We start from the raw sequence: 20721 nt of genomic DNA on the forward strand, positions 1-20721 counted from the left end.
TTAGGGAAAGACAGAAATAGGCACGTGATTGCTGCACGGAGTGAAAGGATATGTGCGCACGTTGTGTTCTGTGCAGTGCGGAAAAGAACGCACCCTCTGGCAGACTGGACAACTGTAAACACTGCGTTTGTCAAAAAAATGCATCCAAAACGCATGCATTTTGGATGCATTTTTTTGCAGTGCGGTCCCACAGCAATTCAGCTCTGCTACATGCCCGCTGACAGCAGACACAGACAGAGTCGCACGATGAGAATGAACTCGGATGAACTTCACCCAACTTCATTGTCATACTGCGGCTCTGTGTGTCGTGTCGTGATTAGCAGTCACCTGTGAAGGACTCACCGGTGACTGCAAATCCCGAGTGACTGAAGTGAGCAGCGCGATCAGCGGTGCCGTCACTCAGGTCAGGATACCCGTGGCCGGCTGCAGTCCTCCACCCAACACCGCAACTCACCTGTGATGTCATCGCTGATCGCGCAGCTCACTTCAGTCCCTTGGGCGACTTGCTGTCACAGTTGGAGGATCCAGCGGTGGCCGCGGGTAACCTGAGTGACGTCATCGCTGATTGCGCGGCTCACTTCAGTTGCTGCATGGAGCTGACAGAGCGGTCGTGGTCTGTGGCCGCTCGCTGTCAGCTTCATGTAGCAGAGCTGAGAGCGTCGTGGGACGTCGTGTGGTTACGCCAGACCTGGATGGGTGTTTGGGGATTAATAAAGTGGTGAAAGAGGGTGTTTTTTTTGTCTTTTATTCCAAATAAAAGATTTTTTCGGGTGTATGTGTTTATTTTCTTTAACTTACAGGTTAATCATGGAAGGTATCTCGGGGAAAACGCCTGCCATGATTAACCTAGGACTTAGTGGCAGCTATGGGCTGCCATTAACTCCTTATTACCCCGATTTCCACCGAACCAGGGCAATTCGGGATTAGCCAGGTAGAGTCCCGGGACAGTCGCATCTAATGGATGCGGCAATTCCGGGCGGCTGCTGGCTAATATTGTTAGGCTGGGGGCTCCCCATAACGTGGAGCTCCCCATCCTGAGATTACCAGCCTTCAGCGGTGTGGCTTTACCCTGGCTTGTATCAAAATTGGGGGGGGGACCGCATGTCGTTTTTTTTTAATTATTTATTTTACTGCACGATATAGACCCGCCCACCGGCTGCTGTGATTGGTTGCAGTGAGACAGCTGTCACTCAGCGTGGGGGCGTGTCTGACTGCAACCAATCATAGGCGCCGGTGGGCGGGGAAAGCAGGGAATACAAGATGGAATAATGAGCAGCCGGCATTTTCAAAAGAGGAAAAGGCGTCAGAGCAGTGTGACAGCCGTGCAGCGCTGTGCCAGTGATCGGTGAGTATGAGAGAGGGGGAGAGACCGACCGATTGACAGAGAGAGAGAGAGACAGAGACAGACAGAGTGACCAACTGACAGAGAAAGAGACCGATCAACAGACAGAGAGAGATTGACCGACATCAACAGAAAGACCTGCGTTTTCTTTGTCAAAAAAGCATGCGGAACGCAACAAAAATGCAGTCCAAGTGCATTTTGGTTGCGTTTTGACCCACATCATTGATTTCAATGTGTGGAGAATGCAGCTACAATGCACAAAAAAGTGACATGCTGCTTTTTTTCCGCAGCGATTCTTGGCATTCAAAACACTGCGTTTAAAAACACAGCATACGCATTGAATTTTCGGACTTCTCAGATTTTTCTGGGGAAGCAGAACGCATGCAATTTGGCACTGAAACGCTGCAGTTCAAAACGCAGCGTTAACGCAGGAAAAAACACAACGTGCGCACATAGCCAAAGAACTTAAAGATTAGAGAAAGTCACATTAAGTTCACCTAAATATACTGGAGTGCATTTTAGCATCATCCTGAAATTTCAACCTAGAGACAAACAACTTTTTGTGAGTAATGAGTAAATTATATATATATATATATATATATATATATATATATATATATATATATATATATATATATATATACACACATACATACACCATTCCATTATACTCGGTACACAAGTTGAGCCTGTCTGAGCGTCAGACTGCTCGCTACAAGTACTCAACACCCGAGCATGATAGTGCTCGTTCATCACTAGTTAGTTCTAACCAAAAGTGGTGGTTTGAGGAAGAATGGGTTTACCAGTGGCCTTGAGCATCATAAACATATTGCTGTGAATGAAGCGCGAAGGCTAGCATTCCTGGTCTGATACCTAAGCAGAGCTACTATAGCTTAATAAGCTAAATATGCTGGTTAATTACACAGTATAGCATAGCTTATATGTATGGTGGTGCCCATGCTAACCCCTTTCCATCACTGAAATCACCTATTATTGTCAGGAAACATCAAAATTGGACAATGAAACAAAAAAGGTAACTTGGTTTGATTAATCACTTTTTTTTTTTTACATCGTGCGCATTGCTTACCGGGTAAACAGATATCAGGTTGGACTTTGTGCAGCTGGCAGAGGAAGTGTGATGTTCTGGGCAATGTTTTGCTGGGATACTTAACACCTAAACATTGTTTTAACTCAAGAACACCCCCTGGGAGCGGTATTCCCTAGTGGCAGTGACTTTTTAGCAATATAGTACCTCTGTCCACACTGTAAAAATTGTTCAGGAATTGTTGTGGATTGGTCCTTCAAATTCCTCAAATATCAATCAGGAAAAACAAGTCTGATTCACAGACCAATAATCCAATTTAAATATTCTGCTAACATCTTGGTGCCAGATACTCCATTAAAGGTCTAATTGCGTAATGCCTCAACAGGTCAGAGCTGTTTTGATGGGATTGGAGGAAAGGAACTACATAATGTTAGGTAATTGGTGATAATGTTATGGATGATTAATATATACAGGCTCAATTGAGCAACATTATCAAAGAGTTATTGTAAATATACTTAATTATCAAAAAGAAAATGTATCCATGTGAAAACATGTCTTACTTTGCACGATATTAAAATAGCAGATTTGCAAATGTGATAGATTATACAATTTCTTCTTCCAAGGTCAGTCACCACATTGATAAATAAATACATGACAAATTGGTATATGAGCACCAGATCATAGAGGTCAGGTTTTAGGAGAAAGAAAATATGTTTGGATAATTGTGTCCCACTTCTCCTTCATTCTAAGTATCCATCGTTTCCTATACTTCTTATAAACAACAATAGCTGGGTTCTTGCAGGATATTTCACAATTTTCTGGACATTGCAGTACATGTCACAGGTAATAACGGGCATCATTTCTCAAAGATAATATTCTGGCTTTCCTTCTTCTTGTATGGGTAAAATGTTTGTGTTTGGCGAGGAAAAAACATTAGGTTCTTCTTGACTAAAGTCCCAACTATCTGGGCTCCTCAACTGATCTGAAGACATTTTGCTGTCCGTCTCTGGAACTGAAGAGCAGGGAATATCTGTGTATCTGGGAGGCTGAGTGTTGACCACAAAGCTGTCATATTGGCTGTGGCTCTCCTCTTGCGTTGGCTGCCTCACGGTGTCCTCATTTTCTGTTGCTGCGTGTGTGTCTTGAGAGCTAGAATTATAGTACACTACAACAATATCTGTTTTAATGTGCATTACTGGAGCAGTTGAAATTACTGTTGTGTTTTTGTTCTCTGTCACATTTCCTGTGATGAGAAAACAATAATTAGTAGCCATTATTACACTTTCTGTCACATAAGCACACGACTATACAATGATTTGTAGTCATGCAAAATGAAATTGCAGTGTCATCAAAACAAATGATGACTTTATAACTGTTGTGACCTGGTTGCCGTGACTTGATTGTCAGTAGAAATGTATTCCTGTTGGATTTCCATGTTTACATATTCACGAAAACCAATTGATACTGGCACAGACAATTATGATATTAAAGGGTTTTTCCGGTATGAAAAGAAAAGACTGCAATCACTTTATGACTGCAAACTGTTGAATTGTGACAGGGTGTAATGTGCACACTGTCATAGTTGCCTTGTATTCAGCAAGAGGGTGCTCATTGGACCACATTTGGGTCACTTGCTACTGGCAGTCACCACCTAACTAGACTGTCATCCACTCCTCAAAAGAAAAGTAAGAAAAGCAGCAGATCGGTAATCTAGTCGGCACATGATCACAAGTATGCAAATTGTATACATGCAGTCATGTAACAGCTCACTCGCACTGTGAATATGGGGAGAATTGTAACAGTGTCAATATTGCACATTGTCACAATCTGACAGTGTGCAGTCAGAGTGACTGCAGACCTTTCTTTATCAACCAGAATACTCTTCAAGGCCTAATTCAAATGTCCGTTTTAGACATATGTGACATATGTGTTCTATCCATGATTTTCATGGATTGAACACATACTGTACCTGTTATAGTCTATTTTGCTGTTCACTTATCAGTGGGGCTTTTTGGGACCATGCATCCAAGCAAAACTCATGGAGGCATGTCCATTTTTTTAAAGGCATCACAGATAAAAAAGTACCAATACAAATCTATGTCTGTGAAAATCACAGGCAATCCATGTACTGTGAGATTAACATTGTAATGGATAGGTGTCACGGCAGAATGATAGGCTATAACAGCCATATAGGACAACACAAAGGAAGGGGGAGGAATGCCTTATGGCTAGGGAAAGGGGGAAGTGGTCACCCCTGACAACAAGCTGCAGCTCACCCTCACCAAACCTCAACAGGTTCCGTACCTGTCAACAAGCTGGATACCTGGGGCCCTGTCTTCCCCTGGCAAAAGAGCCTTAAGTAAGGATGGAGGGTATGAACGCTAGTGAGCACCACTAAGACTAAAGGGAGACAAAAGGAAACAGTACAGGTGAAACACGAATGCTATCACCTGAGCCCAGGTAGATAGCAAAATTCAAACACTTATCTGAGGAGCAGAAACCACAGAAGTTAATGGAGCAGCAGGACACGACCACTGCAGACCACAGCAAAGAGCAAACTGTATATCGCACCCAAACCTCCCCAGGGTGAGGTTAATAAAGGAAGTCAGAGCATAGCAACTGAGAGAGAAAAAATGACATTCCCAAGGGTCAGAGTCCACTGGCTGCAGAAACAGGGAACTGTCAGATAACAACATGTGTCGCCAATCTCTGTCATCTTCTAGCACTCGCTGCCACTGGATTGTCAGCCATCAATGATACATCTGTGACACATCCATGACAATAGGAAAAGCTTTGAAAATGATTTATTCATTGGTGAAAACCAATGATAAAACACTGATGGTAAAACGGACACTGATCAAACACTAATGACACTTCTGTCAAAAACACTGATGACATTTTTTGTGTAAGTTAACAAACATGGACATCTAAATGAGGCCTTCATATTACAAGGCTAAAAGTCATGCCGTAGCCCTATTCTAAAATAAGCAGAGCTTAAAGGCAGTCCTTCAACCACAAATTCATTTTAAATGGCTTTCCAGGGTTGTTGGAAATTAAGCCCTTACAAAAACTATACTAGCACTGTTAGAGTAACAGGTGCAGATAGCACCTTCAGATAAGTCACTGAAGCCGCACGCTACACTTCCGTGTGTATTAGTATAGAGAGCGGCATCAACAAAAATAAGACGGGTAGAAGAATGTGCCCGGTCACTGAGTGCGTGCACAGAAAGACACATGCAGGGCACGCATGTACACAGCAGCATTCAGACAGTATTTGCTCTGGGAAGAAAGCACTGTCAATCAGAAGTGGAGAAAGAGGCGCAGTGGTGCACCATACTCTTGGCCACACCAAGGGTGCACCAATGCTCCCTCATTTGCATGCAAATGAAAAGTTATTTTCTCAGGCTCTGTACCTGTTACTGGTATGTTTTTTATAGGGGCTAAATCAAAGCAACACTGTATAGCCCAGTTAAAATGCATTTTGGGAGTGACTGACTCTTTTTAAAAAATTGTGGGCAACAAGATTTATTAGTTCAAAAGCTTTAACTCTTTTCTGCCAACTTTGTTTACTGTTAAGTACATATGTTTAGACTGGTATTAGTAGTAGTAATAGTATTAGACATTTCTTGGTGTACCCATATTAAACATATACTTTTTATTAAATGAATGTAGAAATACTTGTAATGCATTCTATTATCTTCCTCACCTTCTATTGGCTGTAATATTCAGGAACAATCTTAGTAACTAGAACCAAACAGAGAAATAATACTACAGCAGCACCCACTGCTTTTTATCTGTCTCTCTGGTTTGAAACAGACAACCAGTATATATACGGTGTGCAGAATTATTAAACAAGTGCATATTTTCCAAATCCAAGCTGTATAGACGTGAATGCTTCTTGGATGATTATTTGTGAAATGAGGGCAGGTGTGGCTAAAAGATAGCAACATCCTTTATCAAGGTGTTCAGAATTATTAAGCAGTTTGTTTTCCTCAGATAAAATGGGCCAAAAAGGAAATTTAAAGGAAATCTGTCAGTAAGATAAACCCTCCTAAGCAGTCTCTATGGGAATACGTGTCTTGTTCCGTGGTGGTTCGGTTTCAGCCTTCCTCACTTTAGCACAGAACACCTTGTATTTCCTGGCATTGCAGAGAGTTTGCAGTTGTAGAATATGGCAGCACTGAAGGACAATGGGTTACTGGTCGCTTTACAGTTGACTCTTCTCAAATTTTTGACAATTATTCTTTTTTCTCAACATGCTTTTTTGGGAACCTGTTAACTAGCGATGATCGAATACTTCAAATATTCGACTTCGCGAACATTTTCCGAATACCTCACCGCTATTCGATGCACCATGTAAGTCTATGGGAAGCCCGAATATTAGTTATTCGGGTTTCCCATAGACTTACACTGCGCATCGAATATTCACGAATAGTCGAATAGCGGCGGGGTATTCGGAAAATATCCGCGAAGCCGAATAATCGAAGTATTCGATCATGCCTACTGTTAACTATTTGAAAAAAAAACTTGATGGTTCTGTGATGATGTCCCGATATCTTAGCAATTTCAAGAAAGCTGTATCCCTTTGTAAGACGTGTAATAATTTTTGATTTTGCGGAGTCAGTTACATTCATTTTTTGCCCCATTTTTCCTGAAGAAGACAAGCTGTCCAATAATTCTGCACACCTTGATAAAGGGTGTTCACATTCCAATTTATACAGCTTGGAGTTGGAAAATATGTGGAGACCTGATGATAGGTTGAAAATAATGACTTCTCTAATAATTCTACACAGTGTACATCTCTTCCAGCACTTGTTCATCTCCACAATACTTTATCAGGGAGCCCCATGACTTGTGAGGGTCTGAAGAGTTGAGTTTGGATGGTGTTTGTGAATTCTGCCCAAGGTGATATGTATGAGGAGGTTACGTTCAGAATTCGTTTTTTACATAAACATTTTCTGTATAGATTTTCAAAAACAATTAAGACTGATGCAAAAATATGAGGGAAATCTATAATATAGACACCCTGTTAATTTAATAGTCTACAGCATGCCGTAAAATCACAGATTTTTATTCCTATATGAGTGAATGGAGATTGGAAACTCCAAATCACTAGAACTGTGCTTTATTTTTTATAAGCTTTTGAAGGGAATCCATACAGTAAATATGGAAAAGATTTACCTTCTCTGTTCATTTGTGTGCAATTTTTTTACATCAGGTTTCTGTTGCCTTTTGACAGCCTAAATAACCTGCAATGCTATTCTAATGAAAAAAATCTGAAAAAAATAGATGAGAGTGGATCATAACAGACAGAATAAAGAAACTCTTCAGACATAAAAAAGATCTCTCACCTGATGGAGTTGGAGGTACATCTGTAGTAGGGTTGCTGCTGTCACTACTCTCACTTCTTGAATATTGCCTGTCAGTGAAGCATGAACATGGCTCCTCACCATTATTTCTCTCTGGTGTTGGGTATGTTGCCTGTGAAAATGCTTGAAATCTGTGCTGAGAAGCACAATAGCTGCACACATTATCTACGGGATCTCTGGCACAATTGTCATGAATTTCTTTTGCAGACTGACCACAATGATTATGGGAATAGAGTGGAATGCTGATACCTTCTTCCTGTGAAGGAGGCAGCAGTCTATCTGAACTGGTATCTGAAAAACCAGGGAATGTTCCTAAAGAGCCAATTTCGAGATCCAATGTTGAGTCCAAGCCTGCAAACTCTGGTTCTGGTGACCTTCTCTCTTCCAAGTATTCCACTTCTGTTGGAATCATTCTTCCTTGGTGATCCAATAATTCATTTAGTAGATTGCGTTCCTCTAGAGATGAATGGACATTGTGTACACAATCTCTTGAATCACCCTTAATCTGTTCTTTGAATGGTGTTTTTTTCTAAAATATAAAAATTGTATCCAGTCATGACTTGAGCAGAGCGACATGTAATCATATGTTTCGCTTTAGCTATGCATTAATAGAAAAATATAAAGTTATGGCTGAAGATGTGTGTTCACACTGAACATTACTTGCAAGCAGAACTGCTTTATAAGCCCACCCTTGTGATGATGGAACAGACACCCATATACATCTTGGTCCACAGTTATTACATTTGAGTCTTGTACAGAACCCAATCGAAATCATACAATCCACTTATACTCATAGTGTATCTTACCTGACATCCATGTTCTTGGTCACAACTTTTTTGTACCCAATTTTGAACTTGTACTAAAAATGCAAACAATATTGACAGATTACAAGTTTAGTAACTTACAGACACGTGATATTCAATCATGGCCAAAAGTGTTGGCACTCTTGAAATGGTTCCAGAAAATGAAGTATTTCTCTCAGAGAAATATTGCAATTACAGATGTTTGTTTCCTCTGCGTTTATTGGCACAACATAAAACATCAACAAGCTTCTTACCCCTCTCAACTGGAATTTTGGACCACTCTTTTGCAAACTGCTCCAGGTCTCTCATATTTGAAGGTGCCTTCTCCCAACAGCAATTTTAAGAAGTCTCCATAGGTATTCAATGGGATATAGATCCTGACTCATTGCTGGCTAGTTCAGAACTCTCCAGGACTTTGTTACCATCCATTTCTGGGGGTTTCTTGAAGTATGTTTGGGGTCATTGTCCTTCTGGAAGAACCATGACCTAGGACACAAACCCAGCTTCATGACACTGGCACTACATTGCAACCCAATATCCTTTGGAAATCTTCATATTTCATGATGCCTTGCACACAGTCAGGGCACCCAGTGCAAGAGACAGCAAAACAACCTCAAAATATCTCTCAACCTCCCCCTTATTTGTCTGTAGGTATTGTGTTCTTTTCTTTTGTAGGCCTCATTCCATTTTCGGTAAACAGTAGAAAGATGCGCTTTACCAAAAAGCTCTATCTGGGTCTCATCTGCCCATAAGATGCTTTCCCCGAGGGATTTTTATTTACTTAAGTATATTTTGACAAACGACAGTCTAACTTTTTATGTATCTGTGTCAGCAGTGGAATCCTCCTGAGTCTCCTGCCATAGCGTTATAAGTGTCGATAAATAGTTTGCGCTGACACTGGTTTTATGTGAAATTATGTCCAATTTGCCTTTTTTTGTTCCAATACACACAAAGAAAATAAACTTGTGTATGAGAAAACATGTGTGATAATAATAACAATAATTGTTGGGCAGAACAGAAATACTGCATTTCTGGAACAATTTCCAAGGTGCCAACACTTTTAGCCATAACTGTATTGTATATATACAGTGGGAAAAAAGTATTTAGTCAGCCACCAATTGTGCAAGTTCTCTCACTTAAAAAGATGAGAGAGACTTGTAATTGACAGCATAGGTAGAAAACAAATATGAGAGACAAAATGACAAACCAAATCCAGAAAATCACTGTCTGATTTGGCAAGATTTTTTTCCCCAAATTATGGTGGAAAATAAGTATTGGTCATTATCAAAAATTAATTTCAATATTTTGTTATATATCCTTTGTTGGCAATGACAGAGGTCAAACATTTTCTGTAAGTCTTCATAAGGTTGCCACACACTGTTGGTGGTATGTTGGCCCATTCCTCCATGCAGGTCACCTCTAGAGCAGTGATGTTTTGGGCCTGTCGCTGGGCAACACGGACTTTCAACTCCCTCCAAAGGTTTTCAATGGGGTTGAGATTTGGAGACTGGCTAGGCTACTCCAGAACCTTCATATGCTTCTTACGAAGCCACTCCTTCATTGTCCTGGCTGTGTGCTTGGGATCATTACGATGCTGAAAGACCCATCCACGTTTCATCTTCAAAGCCCTTGCTGACGGAAGGAGGTTTGCACTCAAAATCTCACGATACGTGGCCCCATTCATTCTTTTATGTACATGGATCAGTCGTCCTGGTCCCTTTGCCGAGAAACAGCCCCAAAGCATGATGTTGCCATCCCCATGCGTCACAGTAGGTTTGGTGTTCTTTGGATGCAACTCAGCATTCTGTCTCCTCCATGCACGACGATTTGTGTTTCTACCAAACAGTTCTACTTTGGTTTCATCAGACTATATGACATTCTCCCAATACTCTTCTGGATAATCCAAATGCTCTCTAGCAAACTTCAGATGTGCCCGGACATGTACTGGCTTAAGTAGGGGAACACGTCTGGCACTGCAAGATCTGAGTCCCTGCCAGCGTAGTGTGTTATTGATGGTAGCCTTTGTTACGGTGGTCCCAGCTCTATGCAGGTCATTCACTAGGTCCCCCCCATGTGATTCTGGGATTTTTGTTCACTGTTCTTGTGACCCCATAGGGTGAGATCTTGCGTGGAGCCCTAGATCAAGGGAGATTATCAGCGATCTTATATGTCTTCTATTTTCTTATTATTGCTCCCACAGTTGATTTCATCACACCAACTGCTTGCCTATTGCAGATTCAGTCTTCCCAGCCTGGTGCAGGTCTACAAGTCTACAATTTTGTTTCTGGTGTCCTTTGACAGCTCTTTGGTCCTCACCATAGTGTAGTTTGGAGTGTGACTGTTTGAACTTGTTATTAGTATAAAAGACACCTGTCCACAACCTCAAACAGGTGCCATTACTACAGGTAATGAGTGGAGGACAGGGGAGCCTCTTAAAGAAGAAGTTACAGGTCTGTGAGAGCTAGAAATCTTGCATGTTTTTAGCTGACTAAATACTTATTTTCCACCATAATTTGCAAAAAAAACCCTTGCCAAATCAGACAAGGTGATTTTCTTTCTGGATTTGTTTTTTCATTTTGTCACTCTTATTTTGACCCATCATTCCCAAAGCCAAAGCAGCCTTGCGATTTGCATGCAGTCAACAGTTTAATTAGTAGCAAATTAGAAGTACACATTTATTATAAAGAAATTAGATTCTATTCTGAATTTTTAACAGTTGCATAAATAATTAATACTATGAGGAATACCTATTAGTGTACTGAATTTTTTCTTATAGCACACAGAGTAGATGATGATGCATATCACAATCCCGGATGCTACGATCAACAACATAATTAGGATTACCACCTTTGTCACTGCAGAAAAAAACAAGTAAAAGTTACATTTGAATAATGAGAAAATGTAACATCTAAATATAAACAACACACAATTAAATACCTGCATAAATATTTTACAAATGAGCATCTGCTCACGTTGCCATAAAGTTCCAGCAAAAAAATGGTAGTCTTCTCTATCGTTTTATACAATTTACCATTTACAAGTTGATGTGAGCCGCCTGTAAACTCTAGGATCTGATGCACAATGGATCTCTTATAGCTCTGGTGATACCAGGAGCCATAAGGTAGAGTGAACAGTGTCAATCTATGCTGAAACCTGGGATAGAAATAATTAAGGACTTGTATTTCTTAAAGGGAATCTGTCACCACTTTGACCTTTTTAAACTGTTAATATGGGTATACAGGTTATAGAATGCTGAAAAAAGCCATACCTGTCAGTCTCATGTCAGATGCCTTGTTGTGGAAATATCATTTGTTATCACATTATTTAAATACGCTCTTTCAGGCTATAGGGGGGATGCTGCCTTGAAGATAACTCCGCCTCCAGAGCTTATTTTAAATAAAAGGGGTCCTACCAGTATGTGTGATGGCCGCTCTCACTGAAGAGCTGTGTGTGATTATACAGTGCCTTGCGAAAGTATTCGGCCGCCTTGAATTTTTCATCCTTTTCCCACATTTTAGGCTTCAAACATAAAGATAAAAAAATTAGATTTTATGCTGAAGTATCAACAACAAGTGGAACACAAAATTGTGAAAGTGAACGATATTTATTGCTTATTTTAAATTTTTGTAAAAAATAAAAAACCTGAAAATTGGGGCGTGCAATACTGTTCAGCCCCTTTGGCTATGTGCGCACTTACCGGATTTTGCCGTGGATTTTCCGCGGATTTGCTGCTTGTTTCGCTGCAGAAAATGTTCATAACATCTCTGCAGTGAATCACCAGCAAATCCTATGGAGAAAAAAAATCCTGTGCGCACTAGGTAGAATTTGACAGCTGCATGTTTTGCTGCGGAAATCCCGCAGCAAAAACAAGTGCATGTCACTTCTTTTCCGCAGGTAGCTGCGGGTTTTCCATAATCTAATGTAAAAATCACGCAGGGAACAGCTTGCGGAAAAACCGCACCAATTCCGCACCAAATCCGCAACAAAACGCGACAATCCGCATGCGGATTTTGGTGCGGAATTTGGTGCGGATTTTTTCCGCAGGTGATAACATCTTTGAGAGCCTGCGGAATTTACGCAAGGAAATTTCATTTCCCAGTGCGCACATAGCCTTTAAGTTAATACTTTGTACTTTGTAGCGCCACCTTTAGCTGCGATTACAGTCGCAAGTCACTTTGGGTATGTGTTTATTAGTTTTGCACATCGAGAGACTGAAATTCTTGCCCATTCTTCCTTTGCAAATAGCTCGAGCTGAGTGAGGTTGGATGGAGAGCGTTTGTGAACAGCAGTTTTCAGCTCTTTCCACAGGTTCTCGATTGGATTCAGGTCTGGACTTTGACTTGGGCATTCTAACACCTGGATACGTTTATTTGTGAACCATTCCATTGTGGATTTGCTTTATGTTTTGGTGGATCATTGTCTTGTTGAAAGACAAATCTCTGTCCCAGTCTCAGGTCTTTTGCAGACTCCAACAGGTTTTCTTCAAAAATGGTCCTGTATTTTGCTCCATCCATCTTCCCATCAATTTTAACCATCTTACCTGTCCTTGCTGAAGAAAAGCAGGCCCAAACCATGATGCTGGCACCACCATGTTTGACAGTGGGGATGGTGTGTGTTGCTTTTACGCCAAATCTATCGTTTGGCATTGTGCCCAAAAAGTTTGATTTTGGTTTAATCTGACCAGAGAACCTTCTTCCACATTTGGGGTGTCTCCCAGGTGTCTTATGGCAAACTTTAAAAGATAATTTTTATAGATATGGGTTTCTTCTTGCTACTCTTCCATAAAGGCCAGATTCGTGCAGTGTACTACTGATTGTTGTTCTATGGACAGACTCTCCCACCTCAGCTGTAGATCTCTGCAGTTCATCCAGAGTGATCATGGGCCTCTTGGCTGCATCTCTGATCTGTCTTCTGCTTATTTGAGATGAAAGTTTGGATGGATGGATGGCCGGGTCTTGGTAGATTTGCAGTGGTATGATACTCTTTCCATTTCAATATGATTGCTTGCACTGTGCTTCTTGAAATGTTTAAAGTTTTGGAAATTTTTTTTGGCAACCAAATCCAAATCCGGCTTTAAACATCTACACAACAGTATCATGGACCTGCCCGTTGTATTCCCTGGTCTTCATGATGCTATCTGTGCTTTAAACAGAACACAGACTATCACAGAGCAGGTGCATTTATACGGAGACTAGATTACACACAGGTGGATTATATTTATCATCATCAGTCATTTAGGGCAACATTGGATCAGTCAGAAATCCTCAATGAACTTCTAGAGTGAGTTTGCTGCACTGAAAGTAAAGTGGATGAATAATATTGCACGCCCAATTTTCAGTTTTTTATAAAAATTTTAAATAAGCAATTAATATCGTTCACCTTCACAATTGTGTCCCACTTGTTTATTCATCACCATAAAATTTAAAATTTTTATCTTTATGTTTGAAGACTGAAATGTGGGAAAAGGTTGAAAAATTCAAGGGGGCCAAATACTTTCGCAAGGCACTGTAACTGACACTTCTGCAGATGCCTCTCAGCTTCAGCCTCCAGTTTGCATGCCGACAGCGTTGCAACATTGCAGAGCTAAGGGCACTGTACAAAGATAGATAGATAATGGCTGTCATTTAGTGACTGACAAGAGATGTTCGCTATATTTGTGTAACAATAAACTTTATATAGGCATGCCTGTGCACCTCTATGAGTTTCTTAGAAAACCCAGAAGGATACAAATATAGTTAGCACCAGTGCCCTATGAAGAAACAATACAATATTTCTATTTATTGGGACAGCAGCAAAAAAGCAAAATACACCCCCGTTATTGGTGTACACAGTCAATGAACAGCTATAAAAAAAATAAATAAAAAAAGGTTTTGTGGGGTAACCCTACTTCGATGCATCTTAAATAACTTTCCAGACAAAAAGGGAGACACCAATACCAATGGTAGTATATATAGGATTAATATAAAAATATACAAAAACGCAAACAGTGAAAAAGATCTCGTTATAATATGAGGGCATATATCCCAAAAATAAAAATAAAATACTAACAATGTTATTAATAGACTCAATGAGAATTAGGCAATAAAAATTTGTAATGAAAACCAAGTAGATCCACAATACCCGATATAGATTGTACTAAACATAAAGTGCTAGTGCCATCTATGCCCTTGGGCATGTATTGTCAAAATTACAAAAAGTGAAGAAGGTAAGATAAAGTAAATAATACTTGTTGTATCTTACATTAAACATATATTCCTTTGTTCCTAAAAAGAGAAAATGAATGAGCGGGTGAACAATTTGTCATGCCTGTAATTACAGGCGCGAGCTCAAAGCCAGTAGTCCAGGGTGCATAGCGGGGAGTTGTATAGCAGATGCAGGGGTTGAGAGAACTGGGTCTATCCCGTTTGTCAGGTACCAGCATACAAACTCTCACGATGCCGCGACTGTGACATCTGGGTATTGGCGTTCTCAGATGTGCTGGAAAGGCGTGGAGTCAATACTGGGGGTGACGTCACCAATAAGTACGGTGGCCACTAGGGCTCAGAAATCCTCCTATGCATTTCGCAGCACTGGGGGCTTCTTTGTCAGGAAAACAAACAAACACAAGCAGATCACTCCATCACCTTCTATATATTATATATATATATATATATATATATATATATATATATATATATATATATATATATATATATATATATATATATATATATATATATATATATTCTATATTATGCTAATCAATTAACTATAACAGACTGGTTCACTTAATAATTGCAGACTACCGGCAGGAGGCACTACAAAAGCAGCAAAACCCTCTTTTGTAGAACCTTTTTGTATTTTACACATATCATGGCCAGAATTCCTTGATATTTTATATCATAAAACAAATGCTTTTAGGAATGCCAACATCATTTGATCACAAATTCTACAATCATATAATGAGGTAAAAATGTGATCCATACATTAGATATCTCCTTTGATCACCAGTATAAACAGATTTCACCAGATTAATAAGAGTCCCATTATTTCTTAGTACTCTTTTGTTCGTAAACTAAGTGTATACATAAAACCTATTTTACTTATAAAATTATGACTATTTCTTAAAATATTTTTTTTAATTAAAAGCAAATAGCTTATATTCATGGTTCAGCCCATTCGGGATCATTGAGTCTAATTCAAAAATTCACCTCATTTCTGTATGTGACATTTGTTCTAAGAAATTCCCACCATGCCAGGCACATGTAATTTTTTTCCAAGCCTTAAAATGGGTTACTTTAATTGATTTATTAGGTTTTAAAAAAAATGTTTAGCTAAAAGGATGATTTTTAATTCCTTTTTGATATTGTAAAAGTGTTCCCTTATTCTGATACGCAATTTTCAGCTTGTACATCCTACATATGTTTTTCCCCAAGGGCATATAATTGCGTATATTACACCAATCATATGGCATGGCATAACATGCAGCCAACCACATTAATTTTACCTTCTCCATTTGGTTTATTAATATTAAGAGTATTTTTGGGGACATTAATGTTTTGTTTGCAGCCATAGCACATTCCGCACAGAGAGAAATCTTATGGACCATCTTTCGATAGTGTGGAACAGCCTGAGTTTAGTTTAAGGTGGCCATGTGACCTGGATGATCCAGTCGTGATGTTTGTTTTGGAGGGACCATTGTGGATGTTCTTTACAGATGGAGCAATCATAAGGCTCAAGTTATGGGCCTTTCGAAACACATACGGGAAAGGAGGGCAAGAATTCCCCCACAACCGGGTTTTCTTTAAAGAAGTTGTTTGGCCACAAAATATTTTTTTTCTTTAAGCTAATCTGTGCTGTATTGTCATTTAAAACAGCCCTATAATATTTTTTTTTTTGTTTCTAACTTTTGTTCCTCTTGAATTTTTACTTTATTCTCTGCAACCACTTCATTTCCCTGCAGCTCAAGCAACCATGACATGCTTGACTGCCAAACCTCAGTCACAGCTGGCAAAGCCTCAGTGTGCAGCCCCGCCCTCTGCACACTCATTGGCTGTCAGTATTCTGCCCCAGCACCTAATCGATAAATGAATACTATGTAATGGAAATTATATATAGCCCGTAATGTGAGTCTAAATTAGATATATACACATATAAGCCGGGGCCACACAGGGCACTACTGCGATCCTCGCATGACACTCGGCTCATGCCGGCAGTACAGCGGGAGCCGAGTGTCATGGGAGTGTCACTGCGACTGAGGTCTGATCGTGCCATCAGACCACAGCTGCGGGAGGCAGGCCGCCTCTGAGGAGCGGTGGGCCCAGGCTCGGTCTGGCCCGCCAGGGTACCGGGGAATCCCCCGGTAGGCCTCGGGCCCTCAGTGGGCCCCTGTGCTTTACATAGTGCAAGGCAGTGTATAGCGCCGTGGTGCCGCCGTTTTTTCGGGGCCGGCGTTATGTGCGGGCAGAGTGGGCAGGGCCCCCACGCTGATGGGCACCCACTCCGAGGGCCCCCAGCCTTTCCATCACAAACTGCAGCGATAGCACAAGTTCCGTGTTATCGCTGCAGTTTGTGCGGCTGCAGAAGGACCTGCGGTGACAGCACAGTCATGTGATATCACCGTACGTCCTGCACTGCGGAAGTCCCAGACCTGTCCTGGAGACCGCGCTGCTATTCAAATGTACGTGCATCTTTCAGACGCGCGTACATGTGAACAGTGCGGCCGGTGACAGGACTGAGGTGGAGGAGCTGCTCAGCCCTGCACAGACACAGCGGCCGCCATCACACTGCCGCCGGAGCAGCAGAGGAGAGGACGCGCAGGGCCGCAGGTAAGTGCTCAGGAGCCAAAGAAAAAAAAAATGTATATCTTCTCACCTGTTCTCCTCGTTCCCGCGCTGCCTCCAGCTGCTTCCCAGACCGCAGGACACAGCTCCGGCTGTGTGCTCCCGGGCAAGTCCGATGTCTGCAAGAGCTGCCGGTAATCAGCTGATGAAGTCTCCTGACGCATCAGCTGATCGTAAGTCTTGCGGTGACGCCGGCTGGCTTAAACGATCAGCTGATGCCGTCAGGAGACTTCAGATGATTACCGGCAGCTCCTGCAGCGATCGGACGCTTGTAGGTTTTTTTTTTTTTGTTTGTTTTTGCACTGATGCATCAACTCATTGTATAAAAGCCGGTTATACAATCAGCTGCTGTGTGATGTTCTTCAGCCCCTTGAACCTGACACAGCATCTTATCGCTTTGTCTTCCAGCAAACCGATCAGATGATATTGGATCTGGATTGGACGGCGCGGGACCCTTGACCCAGGATTACTGCGGAGGGGGGTTCTTTATTTCAATAAAGATGGAGTCACTAATTGTGTTGTGTTTTATTTCTAATAAAAATATTTTTCTGTGTGTTTTTTTTTTTTATCTTTACTAGAAATTCATGGTGGCCATGTCTAATATTGGCGTGAAACCATGAATTTTGGGCTTAGGGCCAGCTGATAATATACAGATAGCCCTAACCCCATTATTACCCAGCGAGCCACCCGTCATCAGGGCAGCTGGAAGAGTTGGATACAGCGCCAGAAGATGGCGCTTCTATGAAAGCGCCATTTTCTGGGGCGGCTGCGGACTGCAATTCGCAGCGGGGGTGCCCAGAAAGCTTAAGCACTCTGCACTGCGGATTCCAATCCCCAGCTGCCTAGTTGTACCTGGCTGGACTCAAAAATTGGGCGAAGCCCACGTCTTTTTTTTTTAATTATTTCATGAAATTCATGAAATAAAAAAAAAGGGCTTCCCTAAATTTTTGGTTCCCAGCCGGGTACAAATAGGCAGCTGGAGGTTGGGGGCAGCCTGTAGCTGCCTGCTGTACCTGGCTAGCATACAAAAATATGGCGAAGCCCACGTCATTTTTTTGGGGGCAAAAAACTCCTGCATACAGTCCTGGATGCAGCATGCTGAGACTTTTAGTTCTGCAGCTGCTGTCTGCTCTGCTGCATACATTAGTGAATGGAGCATGCTGAGCCTTGTAATTCTGCTCCCCCTGCCTCTCCCTCCAGCATACAGTCCTGGATGGAGCATGCTGAGCCTTGTAGTTTTTCAGCTGTCTGTTCTCCTGCATACACACCAGACCTTTTTTTTTTTTTTTTCCAACAATCTTTAATGGCATTGTTCACTGATAAAAAAATGCAATGAGCAAAAACGCACGCGTTCTTTGCAGCTTTTTTTGCGTTTTTTGCCTCAAAAAAACGCACAAAAACGCAGCGTCAAAAAAGGGGTCAGGAAGGGGACAGGAATGAGGATTTTACTAAAGGATGGGGGGCTTATTCATACACTGCACAAGGATGGGGGGCCCATTCATACACTGCACAAGGATGGGGGGACCATTTCTACACTGCACATGGATGGGGGGACCATTGCTACACGGCACAGGGATGGGGTGGGCCGTTACCTATATACAGATCTCCTGTTTATAAAGTCATCTGTGATCACTGTATTACCTGTACACTGACACTATATACAGAGCTCCTGTGTATAATGGCACTGATGGTAATATTAATGTTATTAGTATTGTGGCTTTTATTCATGATCATTTAATGTAATATTCGTCATTGTGTAGTAGTAATATGTGGTCTTTTCATTGTTTGGTGGTATTTGTCTCTTGTATGTAGTATTATTTGGTAGTCTGGTCATAGTGTCGTGGTATTTCTCTCTTGTATGTGGTAATATTTGGTTACTATGTGGTCTAATTATGGTGTGGCGGTATTACTCTGTTGTGGTTGTGTTTGATCACTATATATTGGTAATATGTTATCTGGTCATGGTGTGGCGGTATTTCTCTCTTGTATGTGATTGTATTAGGTCACTATGTGGTGGTAATATGTTGTCTGGTCACGGTGTAGCGGTATTTCCCCCTTCTATGTGGTGGTCTTGGTATAGTGGATTGCGTTCTGTCTGGAGGTCACTTTTTCTCTCTATCAATATGGGGAAGAGTCTTTATTTCCAATAATTTAAATATTTGAATGTTTAACCCCTCGCTGTCCTATGATTATTACACTGCAACAAATATGTACTTACAGAGGTTCTCCAGCGAAAACAAGTAATCTCCTTTACTAAGGCCACGTGCACACAGTATTTGGTGAGTTTTTTACCTCAGTATTTGAAGCCAAAACGAGGAATTGTAAATTCAGTAAAATGAGAGGAAAAGTATACTAGAAAGACGGGCACCGCTTCTGCATTTTTCACCCACTCCTGATTTTGGCTACAAATACTGATGTAAGATACTGACCAAATACTGAAAGTGTGAACGTGGCCTAAGTATGTGATAACTTATTCATCTGTTGGGGTCTGATTGCTGGGACCTGCACTGATCTGCAAAATGTGCAGCTTCTATACCCCATTACACTGGAGCTCATGTCCAACTCGACCCCTGATCCATTCATTCCCTCAGTGGCTGTGAGTGCTGTGCTTGTTATTATCTGACTGCTCTACAGAGGATGAATGGAGCTGCGGTCACACATCCCACGCCACAGAGGATGAATGGAGCTGCGGTCACACATCCCACGCCACAGAGAATGAATGGAGCTGCGGTCACACCCCACCCCACAGAGGATGAATGGAGCTGCGGTCACACATCCCACGCCACAGAGGATGAATGGAGCTGCGGTCACACATCCCACGCCACAGAGGATGAATGGAGCTGCGGTCACACATCCCACCCCACAGAGGATGAATGGAGCTGCGGTCACACCCCACCCCACAGAGGATGAATGGAGCTGCGGTCACACATCCCACGCCACAGAGGATGAATGGAGCTGCGGTCACACATCCCACCTGCTGCCGCTGCATTGTATAATGGGCATATAAGTGCCCTGTCAGGGATAACAATTCCTCATTCTTTGATTGGTGCGGTTTCCACTGGTCTGGTTCCACCGATCAATAAGTTATCACCTACCAAACCTGTGGATCGGTGATAACTTGTCACCAAAGATCGCATTACTGCAAACTACTATAATTGTACAGAGTTATTGTGTGTGCACAGGAGATGTGCAGGAGCCGCCTGTGCTTTACAGTCAGCGCTCCACTATAACGGGCATAGCAGCTAATAGATATTTGCATGTAGCTGTAGGGTGGTGGGCCCCTAGAGTTATTTCCCCTGGTAGGCTCCAGACACCCCAGTCCGACCCTGGGTGGGCCTGT

The 20721-nt window shown here is 41.7% G+C and overlaps 1 protein-coding gene across 1 annotated transcript in view; it reads right to left on the reverse strand.

The window, feature by feature from the left end:
- Nucleotides 1-1992: 1992 nt before the first annotated feature.
- TNFRSF11A (TNF receptor superfamily member 11a) overlaps nucleotides 1993-20721 on the reverse strand; it is a 125779-nt gene continuing 107050 nt past the window's right edge. The window contains exons 7-10 of the mRNA XM_075316497.1: nucleotides 11307-11414; nucleotides 8563-8615; nucleotides 7739-8285; nucleotides 1993-3630 (exon numbers count right to left, since the gene is read on the reverse strand). Coding sequence (XP_075172612.1) covers nucleotides 3251-3630; nucleotides 7739-8285; nucleotides 8563-8615; nucleotides 11307-11414 — 1088 coding nt within the window. The 3' untranslated portion in view covers nucleotides 1993-3250. The remainder of the gene's footprint in view (nucleotides 3631-7738; nucleotides 8286-8562; nucleotides 8616-11306; nucleotides 11415-20721) is intronic.

Source organism: Anomaloglossus baeobatrachus, chromosome 6 (assembly GCF_048569485.1).
Source record: "Anomaloglossus baeobatrachus isolate aAnoBae1 chromosome 6, aAnoBae1.hap1, whole genome shotgun sequence".
In the NCBI taxonomy this organism is placed as follows: Eukaryota; Metazoa; Chordata; class Amphibia; order Anura; family Aromobatidae; genus Anomaloglossus; species Anomaloglossus baeobatrachus.